At 45.9% G+C, this 16484-nt stretch overlaps 1 protein-coding gene across 2 annotated transcripts in view; it reads left to right on the top strand.

The window, feature by feature from the left end:
- CMTM4 (CKLF like MARVEL transmembrane domain containing 4) overlaps positions 1-16484 on the top strand; it is a 70954-nt gene that overhangs the window by 41766 nt on the left and 12704 nt on the right. For both annotated transcript variants that reach the window (XM_058706911.1, XM_058706910.1), the window contains exon 2: positions 9788-9964. In XM_058706911.1, coding sequence (XP_058562894.1) covers positions 9788-9964 — 177 coding nt within the window. The remainder of the gene's footprint in view (positions 1-9787; positions 9965-16484) is intronic.

Raw genomic sequence — 16484 nt, 5'->3', positions numbered from 1 at the left:
ATTTATTTATTTTTGAGAGAGAAAGAGAGAGACAGAGAGAGAGAGAGAGAGAGAGAGAGAGAGAGAGAGAGAGAGAGACAGCGTGTACGCCACGCCAGTTGCGGAGGGGCAGAGGGGGACAGAGGATCTGAAGCAATCATGACCTGAGCCGAAGTCAGATGCTTAACCGACTGAGCCACCCAGGCACCCCCAAAATACTGTTTTTTAAAGCACAACAGAAATAATTTCCCAGTGTAGAAACCAGGCTCATGATTTGGATGCTTCCTGGAACATTAGTTGAGAAGGCTATAAAGAGGCGTTCTGTTGTTTGGTCAGCGAAGTTTAGGACCGACTGTTAATGGGAGTATAAACATGAAAACTGAGGTACTTTGGTCAAGGACTGGGTTCTGTCCCTGCCCTCCACTTTACCCCCAACCAAGGGTCTCAGTTTGAAAGTGAGTCACCACCTCACACAAGCTTCCTCTCCTGCTTCTCCTCTGAGACCCCCTGAGTCCAGTTGCTCCTAGGAAGACTTCTCAAGACCTCTGCTGCTGCCCAAGCTCTCGGCGACTGTCAGTTTTCCAAACCTCAGCACTTCTCTGGGCACTGAGCCTTGGCACCTGGACAGTTACCTGTCTTTGTGTGTATAATGAGGTGTGTTGGCTGTGTTGGAACTGAGACCCTAATCCCAGCAAGCCTCTAGGTGCCACAGAGCAGTCAGGGTCACTGGAGAAGTTGTGTGGCCACATAGAAGCCACTGCCGATTCAGATTGTTGGAGATAGTCTTCATTTGGACAGTCATTTTGCATCTGGTGGTTTTGAGACTCCTTAAAACTATTTTTAAATATTGTGATTTTTGTTTGTATGTGTATCTTAAATTTTTGTGTGTGTGTTTATTTTATTTTTGAGAGAGAGAGAGAGAGTGAGCGAGCACAAGTCGGGGAGGGGCAGACAGAGAGGGAGACAGAATCGGAAGCAGGCTCCAGGCCCTGAGCTGTCAGCACAGATCCCGATGCGGGGCTCGAACCCACAAACTGTGAGATCATGACCTGACCCCAAGTCAGATGCTTCACCGACTTGTATGCATGTCTTTAAGTGAGTTTGATTAGATCCTTTGATAAACTAATAATCAAGGAAGGTTAAGATTTCGTCTGATCTTTGAAGATATCTTCATACCTATTAGGGTTACTCTTCCTTCATGGGGTCCCTGCCATCACATTAGAGTAAGGCCGGCCTTTTTATTACGTGCTGGTCTCCAGGTTGTTCTGTGCTCACTCCCTGCACTTATAGTGCAGTGGCTTCCAGGAGAGGGGTTGTGTGCTCTCAGGAAGGGTTTAGGAATGATGAAGTCTTCTGATAAAGAAATGGGACCAACATGGACTTGCAGAGTGACTTTCATTTTCCATTAGAGCTTTTTTTTTTTTTTTTTTTTTTTTTGGGACAGAGAGAGACATAGCATGAACGGGGGAGGGGCAGAGAGAGAGGGAGACACAGAACCGGAAACAGGCTCCAGGCTCCGAGCCATCAGCCCAGAGCCTGACGCGGGGCTCGAACTCACGGACCGCGAGATCGTGACCTGGCTGAAGTCGGACGCTTAACCGACTGCGCCACCCAGGCGCCCCCCATTAGAGCTTTTAATGTCGATTTTAAATATTCATGAATGGTTTCAAAACAAGTAAGGATCGATTCTTAGAGGTCACTAACATTTAACTCATAATAAGCCAGTGTGTTTCAGAAAGTGTTTATACATGGAATATTTAATTTTTTAAAATAAAAGTACACATCCTCATTGTGGAAATTCTGGAAAGTCAAAGAAGCCTACATGGGGTGCCTGGCTGGTTCCATTAGTGCAATGTGCAACTCTTGATCTTGGGGTTGTGAGTTCGAGCCCCATGTTGGGTGTAGAGATTACTTAATAAAATCTTTAAAAAAAAAATCTATCCACAGTCCTACCACATAGACGGATTCCTGAAATTCCAAATATTTTATGCTTTTGTTTTAAAAGTTTAAATACCATAGTCAATATCTCTATATCTTTACCTTGACAATCTGGTAAGAGTTTGTAAAACCATTTGGATCTGGTGTCTTTACGAGTGGTAACGGGCATCTGGGTGGCTTGGTTAAGCATCCAGCTTTGGCTCAGATCATGATCTTAAGGTTTGTGAGTTCAAGCCCCACATTCTGCTTGGGATTCTCCCTCTCCCTCACTCTGTCTGCCCTTCCCTCACTTGTGCGCATGCTCCCTCTCAAAATAAATAACCTTAAAAAAAAAAGAAAAGAAAAAGAGTGAATGACATATTCATCTAGTAAAATAAGCAGTTTTGTACTAGAGACCTAGAACATGTTGTGAAATTTCCTTCCTAGGAGTTCCCTTCCTAGTCCGTATGAGCTGGATTATGCTTCAGCAACAAACAAACTAAAATCTCAATGGCTTAACACAAGGGAGGTTTTCTTTTCACGAATAGTACACATCTCCCATGAGCCTTACTCAGAGGCCACCCCCTCCCGGAACACTGCTGGCTGCTGAGGCAGGGAGAGGGAGCGTCCCCACTGGCCATTGCCAGATCTCTCACCCATTCAAACTTTTGTTATTCAAACCAGAAGTAGTTGCTGGCTGTAAGTGGCTTGAGACTCATGTGACGTTGGAGGCCCACTTTTCCCACAGGAAAAATATATTAAATTAAAAATAGAAAGCTAGGTACAAGAATGAATATTTTTAATGAGAAACACAAAATTATGAATTTAAGAACTGTTTTCTTTCTCTTTTTAGGCCTCCACTAATATAGGTCATATTTGAATTTTTAGTATGATCAGTTTAATATTGAAAAAGTATACAGAATCAGAGTATACAAAAATGTAGGTGTACACTAGAACAATTTAAATTTTATTATTTTTTAAGATTTTCTTTTTAAATAATCTGTATGCCCAGTGTGGGGCTCAAACTCACAACCCCAAGATCAAGAATTGCAGCCTCCACCAACTGAGCCAGACAGGTGCCCCTAGCAACTCACATTTTAAATTGCCACTATTTTGTATTGAGCAGCACCATTACCTGTGCTGTTAGGCTGCTATGCTCTGTACATCCTCGTATGGATGAATGTGTGTAGCAGGTTGTCACTGGCACGTTGGCTTCTTCGGTCGGTTTCAATGCACTGGAGGCCATTTTGAGCGCCATTGTCTTTGGAGCTTTCCGACCACATCATTTCAGGGTTTGTCAGATAGCGTCTTACAAATTGGGATGCATGAATTGTCATCTTCCACACACGTTCTCATTCTTTGTAGCACTGCTGTAGGTTCCTGCCATACACCCTGGAATTCTGATCTATTTTATTTTATTTTAATTAATTAATTAATTAATTTGTTTGTTTCATCCAAGTTAGCATAGAGTGCAGTAATGATTTCTGGAGTAGATTCCAGTGTTTCATCCCCTTACCCACTGAGCCCATACCCCTCTCCCAAACCCCTGCAACCCTCAGTTTGTTCTCAGTATTTAAGAGTCTATGATGTTTTGTGTCTCTCCCTGTTTTTATATTATTTTTGCTTCCCTTTCCTTATGTTCATCTGTTTTGTCTCTTAAAGTCCTCATATGAGTGAAGTCAAATGATTTTTGTCTTTCTCTGACTGACTGACTTCACTTAGCACAATATCCTCCAGTTCCATCCACGTCGTTGCAAATGGCAGGATTTCATTCTTTTTGATTGCCGAGTAATACTCCATTGTATATATACACCACATCTTCTTTATCCATGCATCCATTGATGGACATTTGGGCTCTTTCCATACCTTGGCTATTGTCAGTAGTGCTGCTATAAACATTGGGGTGCATATGCTCGTTCGAAATAGCACACCTGTATCCCTTGGGTATATACCTAGTAGTGCAATATCTGGGTTATAGGGTAGTTCTATTTTTAACTTTCTGAGGAACCTCCTCAAACCACCAGTTTGCATTCCCTGATCAATTCTATTTCATGTGATTCCCACCAAAAAGGGAGAACATATGTATGTGCTTATAATTACATACTCTGCATTATTGAATATAATCTTGGTCTATCTTGTGAATTTTAGGGCCTGTTTCTTCTTCATGATGTCAGCTCAGAGTATATCTGGAAGCCATTCCTGCGGTGGGGGGATTTACAGTAACTATGTGTGGAAGTGACAACTGAACCCAAATGTAACCTGTCTCTCACTCAGCTTCCAATTAGCCAAATCCCCAGAATGCCCATTGATACTCCATTGCCACCTGGTGAGGAGTCATGATAGCAAGCTGGAGCGGCACTTGTGGAGTTCTGAGGCAGAAACTCCATCATCTTGAGAATAAATCTGCATGGGGAACATCTCACACCACAAGACTCCAACCCTACAGTGTGCCTGCAAGGGGGAGAATGGGATGTACTGGTGAACAGTGCCGTTGATTACTGTGGCCTCCAGAAAGGTCCAGACGCTGGACACTTCCACCAACAGTAACATGGGGTCCTGTGAAATCTTTAAAAGTTTGATTTATTTATTTATTTTTAAAGTTTATTTATTTGAGAGAGAGTGTGTGCCAGTTGGGGGAGGGGCAGAGAGAGAGGGGAGGAGAGAGAGAGAATCCCAAGCAGGCTCTGCACTGTCAGCACGGAACCCAATATGGGACTCGAACTCACTAACTGTGAGATCATGACGTGAACCAAAGCCAAGAGCCGGACGCTTAACTGACTGAGCCACCCAGGCGCCCCAAAATTTTGAAAAGTTTTAATAGTAACTTAATCAGTCAACATTTTTTCCCCTTCCTGCTTTTTGAGTTTGCCAGTCATAATTAGCTGCTGACAATCTTTTAGTATAAATTTGTTTGCCAACTATGAAAAAATACTCTTGGTCAGTTGGTAGGTGCTACATGGAAAGGGCCCTGTCAAGGACACACATGATCCCTCAATTAGCAAATACAAGGGCTGTTACTTATTTGCACCTTTTTGAACAACTCCGTACTATTTTACATTGTGATATTTGTCTACTGCAAAACAGTTATAAGTTGAATTACTTCTGACTCTTGGGTTGCCTTGAAGTTGTTGGCTTCCAGCATTAACTTTGAGTTCGTACTTTCTTCTTGTTGGTCAATAGGTAGGTTTTACTTTAGCAGTAGACTTCACTGTGCTGGAGGAAAATTTGACATTTGCTATGCCAAAAGGCAGGCAAAAAAGTGTACTGCTTATTCGAAACAATATTAGAAGCTGCTTAAATACCTATCAAAATGGGATTGATTAATGTATGTGTATAGCTGTGTGTGTGTGTATCTATCTGTATCTCTGTCTACCTATGAATACTCATGACACTGTGATTTATAGCAGGAAATAATATATTTGGTCTTCATCTCATTTCTGGCACAGAGCTCTTAAAACCCTTGAAGTTTCCCAAATGAGAGGTTTCTTTTGCTCTTCTTAACAACTCCCTTTCAACCACACCTGAGTTTGTGTTAACGAGAGGACTGTTGCGGAAGGCACCTAAGGATGGAGGCTGGTTGCCAGGCGAAGCGACCTTGTGATAGAGAGTTCAGCCCCACCCACCGGCCTATAGGAAGGGGCTGCAAACCGAGCTCTAAAAACTCTGAAGGCAAGAGTTGACAGCTTCCAGGCTGGTAAACCAAAATGCGTATGTACGTGCCAGGAGGGCCGTGCATTCCAAACTCTGCAGGACAGAGCTCCTGTGTTAGAGACGCTTTTGGACCTTGCCCTGTGTATCTCTCCATTTGCTGTTTAATTTTATCCTTTTGTAACTGGGGTGCAAGAGCACCTGGCTCCGGGGGTTCCAGACAGACTGGGTTCAGCCACTGGCTGCTGACAAAGTCCAAAGGCAGAGGTGAGTGGCGGGGAAAGAAAAAAGGAATTGATTTCAGGGAGGCGCGCCCTGGGAAGACCAGGAACGACGTCTCAAAGACATCTCCCACGTGCTGAAAATGCTTCCAGGTTTATAGAAGGAAAATGTGGGACAAAAGTCGGTGGGTACTTGCAGCTGGTCAGTAAAGGTCAGGTTGATCATTGTCTTGGGGTCGGCCCCACTGGCTCTTGATGGCTCTTGCTGGCTCAAGGCAGTGCCTGTTGCTTGAGGGGACAGTTTCGGTTTCCATCACAGGATGCTTTGCTCACAGGGTGTTTGGCCCAAGTTAAGAGATAAACTGGAAAGAAGAACTCAATCAGAACAGACTGAGGTCAGAATGGGGGCAGTCGAAATTCTCTTTCATTTGAATATCGTTTGTAATAGACTGTGATAAATGATAAACTTCGTATAAATCTAAAATATTCTCGGTGAGGCTTTCATGTCACTCTGCCTAACATTTCAAGCACCTTTGCCCTAGTTACACTGCACTCTCCTTCCCTTCTTGGATTTTTTCCCCCCTTTGCACTTAACACTGCCTCGTGTACTGTATTTTTAATTTAATTTTTAAAAGCTTCTCCTTCATTAGAATATGGGCTAGAGAGCAGAGATTGTTTGTTTTGTTCACTGCTGTATTGAGTGGCCTATTAGATTTGCATATTCTTGAAACCGTTTTTAATATTTAAGATTGTAGGTGTTACCTTCCCACACAAATATGGTTGAAGTTAGCATACCAGAAACATTTGTAACTCATCAGTACAGTGTGTTATTTCTTGCCCAGGATTACTAGATCCAATTACAGGGGGAAGAAAAAAGTTGAGGAGTTTCCCTTATATGAACTACTTCTTTGTGAACTGATTGCAAGTCAGGCATGAAATTCAGATGGAGAATTCAAGTCTCTGCTTCTGCAGAGAATTGTAACAAGAGCGATCAGGAGACACACAAAATGTGTGCTTAAAGACCCCCGTCTCAGCATGCTCTGACTTAAAATAGAAGCACAAACCATGTATTGATAGAAGTGTCTTTTATGATTGCTGTGTGGAAATATATTTTTTTTAATGTTTATTTTTATTTATTTTGAGAGAGAGAGAGAGAGGGCACAAGCGGGGCAGGAGGGGGTGGGAGCGAAGAGAGAGAATCCCAGGCAGGCTCTGGGCTGTCAGTGCGGAGCCCGACGTGGGGCTCGATTCCATGAACTGTGAGATCATGACCTGAGCCGAAATCAAGAGCCAGAGACTTTTAACTGAATGAGTCACCCAAGCACCCCAGTGTGGAAGTACTGATGTTGATAGTGGATAGAGTGGCGCCACCCTGTCCTGCCTTTCACGTGGAGATCCTGCCAAGCAAGTTAGCAATTGTGGGTGTGGGTTTTTCGTGGCTCCCGAGGCCCTGTTTGCTGGCAGCGTGCAAGTAACTGTGCTTTGGTGCCTCGGGAGGAAAGAGATGGGCTGGCCCCTCCCTGCCTTCAAAAAGCTCACGAGGCAGAGAGAGACATGATAGCAAGTTTAAAAAAGGATAGAATGCAATCACAGATGAACAAGCCTTCCCAGGAGAAGGGGCAATCAAATAATGCCTGGCAGGGAGAGAGACAATCTGGGAAGGCATGGGGAGGAGGTGGCATTGAGTCCCGCCCTGAAAGGCACATGTGGGACTCCAGTAGTCAGAGGTCACAGAGCAGCCCATGCCTTGGGGTTTTCCCAAAGTTTAATTATCTGGGGATCTTGTCAAACAACAGCAACAACATTCTGACTCTGTAGGTCAAGGAGGAGAGGCAGAGATTCTGCACTTCTTGGGCGCCTAGGTGGCTTAGTCAGTTAAGCGTCCGACTTCAGCTCAGGTCATGATCTCACGGTTCCTGAGTTCTAGGCTCGTGTTGGGCTCTGTGCCGACAGCTCAGAGCCTGGAGCCTGCTTCGCATTCTGTGTGTGTCTCTCTCTCTGCCTGTTGCCAGCTCTCTTTCTCTCAAAAATACATAAACATTAAAAAAAAAATTCTGCACTTCTGATGGGCTCTCTCGTGATGCAGCTGTTGGTGGCTCTAAGGACAAATATGGGACCACCGAGTCGCCTGCCTATACCTCCTGGACCTCTGAAGTGGGGGCTCGCCTCAGGTTCTGGCCCAGGCTCGACATGTGGAGGTCTGAGAAGTGCTCTGTTAGAGAAGCGGTAGAGTAGAGGCTGGGAGACTAAGACTGATCTTAGGTTTTAGGTTTTAGGTAAAAGACCACCTGACCTGTCCTGATCATTGGCCCATTAATTCAGCCATTGGAACCCCTCCTCTTCCTTCTCCTGAAATTAAAAAAAAAAATTTTTTTTTAAATATTTGTTTATTTTGGAGAGAGAGAGAGCGACACACACACACACACACACACACACACAATCCAAAGCAGGCTCCAGGCTCTGAGCTGTCAGTACAGAGCCCAACTTGGGGATTGAAATCAACTGTGAAATCCTGACCTGAGCCCAAGTCGGCTGCCCAACCTACTGAGCCATCCAGGCACCTGGTCCTGAAATCTTTTTTTTTTTTTTTTTAAGTTTTGATTTACTTATTTTGAGAGAGAGACAGAGAGAGTGAGTGACGGAGGGGCAGAGAGAGAGGGAGAGAGAGAATCCCAAGCAGACTCCGTGCTGTCTGCGCGAAGCCCGATTCAGGGCTCGAACACATTAACCATCAGATCATGACCTGAGCAGAAACCAAGAATCAGATGCTTCACTGAGCCACCCAGGCACTCCCCATCCTGAAATCTTTTAAAAGCTTACCTGGTAATTTCCACTGATACCTGTTTAACTATGAGCTCTGATCTCCGGGGACATATTGCTGGAATATCACTTTGGTTCTTCAGAAAGAAACCGATGCCATTACTGGTAAAATTTTCAATGTTTTTATAAGCTGCTGTTCCAACTTTTTCTGACCAAGTACAGTGGTAACTTGTATTTTTTTATTTTTTATTAAAAAAGTTTTTTAAAGTTTATTTATTTTGAGAGAGAAGGCAAGCAGAGAGAGGCAGAGAGAGAAGGAGGGAGAGAGAATCCCAAGTAGGCTCTGCACTGTCAGCACGGAGCCCAGTGTGGGGTTCAAACCCAGGAACTGTGAGATCATGACCTGAGCCAAAATCCGGAGTCAGACTCTTGCCTGTCTGAGCCACCCAGGCGCCCCTCCAGTGATAACTTTAAAATTTTTTTTTTCAACATTTTTAAATTTATTTTTGGGACAGAGAGAGACAGAGCATGAACGGGGGAGGGGCAGAGAGAGAGGGAGACCCAGAATCGGAAACAGGCTCCAGGCTCCGAGCCATCAGCCCAGAGCCCGACGCGGGGCTCAGACTCACGGACCGCGAGATCGTGACCTGGCTGAAGTCGGACGCTTAACCGACTGCGCCACCCAGGCGCCCCGAGTGATAACTTTTAAAAAACGTAGCTCATGAATTAATTAGGTAGGCCTCACTTTTAGGGGCTTGTAACTGGGAGAAGGAGGGATTATACTCGTCCCTGTCTTAAAGCCCTCAGGGGTGCCAGTCAGCCTGCGTGACCTCCGCTTGAACCACCAGGGTAGCTGCAGATGGCATAAACGGACACCATTTGGACCCTGCCCTCTCCGTGTTTGGCATAATTGTGGTGGGGACTATAAATTGGAAACGTGTGTAGGCAGAGTCCACTTACTGGTGGCAGAGGCAGAACTGAAAACATCACAGAGATGTTCCTTTCTGTTTCCTCACGAGGGCCACACCCGGACGGTGTCGGGGGGCTGTCGTGCGAGGTGTCCACATCAGGAATCCTATCCTCTATACCTGTTTCGTAAGAATGTCACAGGTTGTGTTCCTGACGGTGATGCTGTCGTCCCCAGAGGAAAACTCTGGCTGCATATGGTGGTGGTGGAGTTTTAGTTAAACGTGGCGGGCACATATGTCCACGGCCATGTACTAAATATACACATACATGTGTGTTTCCAATTTTCTTCCTAGATTTTGGCCCTGATTGCTTTCATCTGCATAGAGACCATCATGGAGTGTTCTCCGTGTGAAGGCCTCTACTTCTTTGAGTTTGTGAGCTGTAGTGCATTTGTGGTGACTGGAGTCTTGCTGATTCTGTTCAGTCTGAACCTTCACATGAGGATCCCCCAGATCAACTGGAACCTGACAGTGAGTATAGGTCACCGCTCTCTGACCCTGGGTGCCGCTCGGCTCCGAGGGAAATTTGGAACCTCTCCGTGTGCTGTTTGGTTCCAGTTCATTTTGATACTTAAATGTTTCATTGTAATTCAACTGTGAAATTTTAAATTTCTTTACTGGGTTGGATAAAACTATAAGGTAATTTGAATCTTCACTAATGGTAAAACCATCATAAAAATTATTTTGACCCCTTTAAAGATGTCATTTCAGTTTTATGATCCCCAGAGAAGATTGGTAATGTTGATATTTACAGAATCTGGAAAGAGAAAATGGAATTAATACCTTTATTTTTTTTTCACACTGGACCCAAAAGCCATTTACAAAAGTATTGATTCAGGAAGAATTGAAATTATGAATGAAAATGACCAATGAGTTGCAAAGCCTAGGATTATCATTAAATTCAAAGCAACTGGTAGGGCGCAGAGGGTCTGGTGGTTTGATCAGAGTCTTGAGTGGAAAAAGCATGCCCTCTCGACGGTTTGGGTTCTTAATGACGGGCTCACCCTCTGATCAGCATGGGAAGCTTAGGGCTGGTCCCTCCTGGGCCCCTGTTCCTTGACGTGTGTTACTTTTCCTTGCCCTGCTGAATGAGAAAGGAAACTTAATAATAGCACTTGGTTTTCTTGATGTTTCTTTGCAAACACTCATGTGCAAGAGCCCAAAGGAAATCGGTCAGAGACACAAGAAAGCACAGTCAGCTGCCTCCCCCTCTGTGCCTCCTGAGAAGCTGCAGGGTAGCAGGAGCAGGGAGGGTGCTGCAGACCGCCCACCCTTGTGTGAGCTCCTGTCTTGCTGCCTAGTGCTGGGTGTGTGCGACAGCATGGAAAGTGTGCCCCGGGTGCAGGAGCCAGGGAGGAGGTGCCCTTGCCTGGGAAGACCACCCCCATGGTGATCCTGTGGGGTACGGAGAGGAGCAGGTCTTCCTGGCAGAATACTCTGTGTGTTGTTCGAACTCCTAGGAGGGAATATAAAAGAAGAGCTGAACTAGAAAAGCTGATTTCAGTCGAAAACTCAGCTGGATTTGTCCTGGTTTTGTGACAGGTTTTAGCATCTCAGGTGGTTTTTATTTTTATTTTTTTAATGTTTGTTTATTTTTGAGAGAGACACAGTATGAGCAGGGGAGGGCCAGAGAGAGGGAGACACAGAATCCGAAGCAGGCTCCAGGCTCTGAGCTGTCAGCACTGAGCCCGACACGGGGATTGAACTCACAAACCGTGAGATCATGACGCGAGCCGAAGTCAGACGCTTAACCGACTGAGCCACCCAGGTGCCCCAGCGTCTCAAGTATTTTTAATTTAAAAAAAAATTTTTTTTTTTTAATGTTTATTTATTTTTGAGACAGAGAGAGACAGAGCATGAATGGGGGAGGGTCAGAGAGAGAGGGAGACACAGAATCCGAAGCAGGCTCCAGGCTCTGAGCCGTCAGCCCAGAGCCCGACGCGGGGCTCAGACCCACGGACTGTGAGATCATGACCTGAGCTGAAGTCGGACGCCCAACCGACTGAGCCACCCAGGCGCCCCTCAAGTATTTTTAAGATAAAGTTTGTGTTCTCCATTAAAAAATGTTCACAGAGTTGTGAGCATTTATCCATTTAAATTGACAGTGTAGTAGACAGAGAGCATAGGACAACCTCATTAGCCTCCTCCAACCAGAATGCAAAGTGCCAGAGGACCCGTTTGACAAAGAAGTGGCTGCCAGGAAGACCAGGGACTTTGAATTAGACATTTTTGGGTTCAAGTGCAAGGTGGTTCTTAAGGTCTGTGTGTGACTCTGGGCAGGTCACTTACAGCCGCATGTTGAAGGCTGCGATTGGTAAGGTGGAGGCGATAGTATTTTACAGGCTTGTTTTAAGAAGGAAATGAAACAATGTGTATAAGGGGACCTCAAGCCAGTGTGTGCTGCTGCCTGCATAAGAAGTATTTTTTTTTTTTTATAATTTAACTTTATTTTTTAAGATTTACATCCAAATTAGTATATAGTGAAGCAATGACTTCAGGAGTAAATTCCTTAATTCCTTACCCATTTAGCCCATCCCCCCTCCCATAACCCTGTATAAGAAGTATTAATATTATCACGAGTGAGAGTGGTTTTCTTTTTTTTTTTTAACTATTAACAAAAATTTTTAAATATTTGTTTATTTATTCATTTATTTAAAAAAATTTTTTTTTAACGTTTTATTCATTTTTGAGACAGAGAGAGACAGAGCATGAACGGGGGAGGGGCAGAGAGAGAGGGAGACACAGAATCGGAAGCAGGCTCCAGGCTCTGAGCCATCAGCCCAGAGCCCGACGCGGGGCTTGAACTCACGGACCGCGAGATCGTGACCTGAGCTGAAGTCGGCCGCTTAACTGACTGAGCCACCCAGGCGCCCCAATATTTGTTTATTTTTGAGAGAGAGAGCAAGCAAGTGGGTGAGTGACAGAGAGAGGGAGACACAGAATCCAAAGCAGGCTCCAGGCTCTGAGCTGTTAGCACAGAACCCAACGCAGGGCTTTAACTCACGAACTGTGAGATCATGACCTGAGCCGAAGTTGGACACTGAACTCACTGAGCCAGCCAGGTACCCCACGAGAGTTGTTTTCTATCAGCCACATCTTTCTCCTGCAGACTTCTGCCAGGATTGACTTTACTCCCTTAATTCAGTCTTATCTTCTGATTTGACAGCTGTGAATCTGTTAAAAGACTTCACACTGCAGCTTTATAACTAATTCATATTGGTCTTTATCCCCAGAAATACCTACTTAGTGAGCTTTCTGGAATTCATATTTTTTCTATTTTTTTTAAAGTTTACTTATTTTTTGAGAGAAAGGGCACAAGCAGGGAGAGGCAGAGAGACAGGGAGACAGAGAATCTCAAGCAGGCTCTGTGCTGTCAGCACAGAGCCCAACGCAGGGCTCGACCTCATGAACCGAGAGATCACGACCCGAGCCCAAATCAAGAGTTGGACACTTACGCAGCTGAGCCACTCAGGCATCCTGGATTTTCCCATTTTAATCATGAAGGGCTTTCTGCTTGGTGACTACCACATTATTCAGTTGTACTGAAGTGCCTCTTTTTCACTGGGAAGTTAACATACATCATTTTCTTCTGGACGGTGTTGGTGGAGCAAACACCTGAGTGAGTGATGTGGTCACTTGAGAATGCTTTCAATTTTTTGGGATCCTTTTTCCAGAATTTCCACACACACACACCCCCCCCATTTTTTTTAAGTTTATTTATTTTGAGGGAGAAAGAGAGGGAGGGAGGGAACCCCTAGCAGGCTCCACATCATCAGTGCAGAGCCCGACGTGGGGCTCAAACTCATGGAACCGTGAGATCATGACCTGAACCGAAACCAAGAGTTGGATGCCCAACCGCCTGAGCCACCCAGACGCGCCGAGAATTTCCACCCTTTTAGAGCAGATGAAGGTGTTTGCTTATCCAACAGAAGAGTATGTGAGTACATGAACTTGAGGAGGTAGTACTTACTGAGGAGAGCTCAGGTCATCTATTCTTTGGGAGGGGAGAAAAAGTGAGCTCTTCAGGGCTGGACACAGCTTATTGGGATTGGGTTTCCCAGTTGGAATCCCTACAGAGGGTTGGCCTTGGCTGTGTTGTGTTTTTCTAACAAGGCGGTAGGAGTTATTGTCATCAACAGAGCTTGCTAGTGAATGAAATAGGGCGTGATTAGTATAGATTTAGCAAAACGGTCGTTCAGGAGCCTACACTGACATAAAAATATTCATGAAAAATGGCACATAAGGAGGAGGTTGCAAAGTGTGTATTTTATACAAGCATTATTTGATGCAAGCAGAAAGATTCTGTTAGCTCTGGGTTTGTTTGTTTGTTTGTTGATGAATCTATGGGACTTACCACGTGGTATTTGTTTTTCTCTATATATTAGGGGCTCATATGCCTGTGCGTCCTGTGTTTACCTTGGTTAGTGTCCCAGGCCTCTGGCCCCACCCCTTCCTTCTCTTCTCTCATCCCTTTCCCACCAGTGAAAGCCCACTAGCGGCTCCCAGTCTCCCTAGCTGGTGCCACGAGCCCGTCAGGGCCTGCTCAGCCTAACTTCGTAACCAGCAGGGAGGTCTGCACGTGCTGTCTCTCCTTCCCTCCTCCCAATCTGTGTTTTCCCACCTTTCACTGTCAAATACAGATCATTCAGAAAAATTCATTAAAATGTACAGTTGAATGAAGAATGATAAAGACGGTGGAGTCACCGCTTGGGTCAAAAGGTAAATTTGACGTTCTTGAGAGTACTCTGCTCGTGATCTCTGGGGCCTCCATGTTCCTGGATCCCCAGGCTGTTCCTCAGTTCTCCCCTCACTGAACATGTTTTAAATACATATTTTTTTCATTTGAGAGAGACAGAAACAGTGCAAGTGGGGGAGGGGCAGAGAGAGAAGGAGAAAAAATCCCAAGCAGGCTCCATGCTGCCAGCACAGAGGCTGATGTACGGCTCCAACCCACGAAACCGCGAGATCGTGACCGAGAGTCAGACACCTAACTGACGGAGCCACCCAGGCGCCCGCCCATCTCCTCACTGAACATTTGAGCGGAATCTGCTACGGAACACTCTGTTCTTGCTGCTGTACTCTCCACTCTTGCCTGCCCTGATACTACCCTGTCCTGGCTTTTCTCCTTCCTCCTTGGTTTCCTTCTCAGTGCCTTAGCGGCCCTCGCGCATCCCACAGACCTCTCCGGATCAAAAACCCAGGTCGGTTGGGTGTTGAGTTGGGACAATCTGAGTCACCCAGAGGAGCCACCTGAAGAGCCCCAAGGACTTGGCCATGACTCATTGTGTGGGGTTTCTGACACAACTTTTTACACCATTAAATGTGTGTCTTTTTTTTTTTTTTCTGACACCAAATCTGTGTAGTTTTTCCAGACCGAGCGGTTCTCTAATTCTCTGACACTAACTAGGTGTCCAAAAACTCAACTCCATTCCGACACTAACGCCCACAGTTGACACAGATCCCCAGGCGAAGGGCTTAGTTCCTTGAGACTGCCCCCACTTCACACACCTGCCACAAATGGAGCTCCCAGGTCACCTGCACCAACTGCAGATTGGGGCGTTCTCACAGCTGCCCCCTCAGGTTCGTAGTTCTCTAGAGTAGCTTACAGAACTTGGGAAAAGTGCTTACTTATGATTACTGGTTTGTTGTAAAGGATACAACGCAGGAACAGCCACGTGGAAGAGATGTGTTATGTGGAGGGCAGGATCCAGAAGTCTCAACGTGCTGGAGCCTCTGTCCTCCTGGAGTTGGGGTACAGCACCCTCCCGGCCTGGGTGTGTGGTCGCCAGCTCGGAAGCTCCCTGAACCCTGTCATTCGGAGGTTTTTAGGGAGGTTTCGTTAGGTAGGCATGATTGGTTAAAATCATTGGTCGTTTGGAGGTTGAACCCAATCTCTAGCCCTTCTCCCCTCCCTGGAGGTTGGTGCAGGTGAGGCAGAAAGTTTTTCTGGTAACCACCTCCCATCCTGAAACTATCCAGGGGCTCCAGAGAGTCACCTCATTAGCACAAACTAATGGTTGTTTATGGTTGAGAGAGGCTCCTTATGAACCACAAAAGATACTCCCGTCACCCCAGAAAATGCCAAGGAACTGGGGACAAAGACCAAATACATATTTTTTTATTTACACTCATCCTTTCTGGTACTCCGTTTCTTTCCCCATTAAAGCAGAACAGAATAACACGTGTCCTACTTTATACATATTTTGGGTCATAATTAGGTTAGGATCTGTGAAGTTACACACACATGCGCGCGTGCACACACACACGCACACAGAGTTGGCACAACAGGGACTCCATGGAGAGTATTTGCCACTATCATCAGTATTAGGATTGTCCCCTTGATACTGGGGCCATTCGGGCACAAGTCCGTGCGTGGTATAGACTGAGTGGCTGTGAACTTGCTCTCTCATCCTTGTGTGGAACCGATGCCAGAGCCAGCCACGGAGCCCTGTGGTTCGGGAGCAATTGCAGTGACAGGCTGGGCCCCAACCTGTTCACAACTATCTCACCTGTTATCAGTCCGGCAAACATGAACCGGATACCTACTTTGTGCCAGGACTTGGAACTGAAAGCACACGGCAGGTGGATGCAAGCTGCTTGCCTGTGGACAGGTGTGCTCCATCAGATCCAGTTTGGTGGGTGGCCTGGCAGGACACAGGCAAGGAGGTGGTGGATTCCCTGGGCAGGAGCCTGGAGTCAGTCAGTCAGGGGGAGTTCAGAGAAAACGCTGGATTCCAGCTGGGCCTTGAGAGATGAGTGGGTGACTCCTGGGCACAGAGTGTGGAAGGGTGGGGCACGTTACAGGACGGCCCGTTCTCGGGGACTGGCTTGGGCTTGTAGACTCGGGGCCTCTGGGGCTGGAGACCGGGGAGGCAGGCAGGTGGTTCTCCTACTCAGCCCCCGCTGACCCTGTGGTTGCCATAGGGCACTTCTGGAACGGTTTTTCAAAGGCAGCTAGAAGGTTGTTTGTTTGTTTTTAAGAACTTAGTTT

The sequence above is a fragment of the Neofelis nebulosa genome, chromosome 17 (assembly GCF_028018385.1).
Source record: "Neofelis nebulosa isolate mNeoNeb1 chromosome 17, mNeoNeb1.pri, whole genome shotgun sequence".
Taxonomy (NCBI): domain Eukaryota; kingdom Metazoa; phylum Chordata; class Mammalia; order Carnivora; family Felidae; genus Neofelis; species Neofelis nebulosa.
This window is presented reverse-complemented; position numbering and strand designations above follow the sequence as displayed.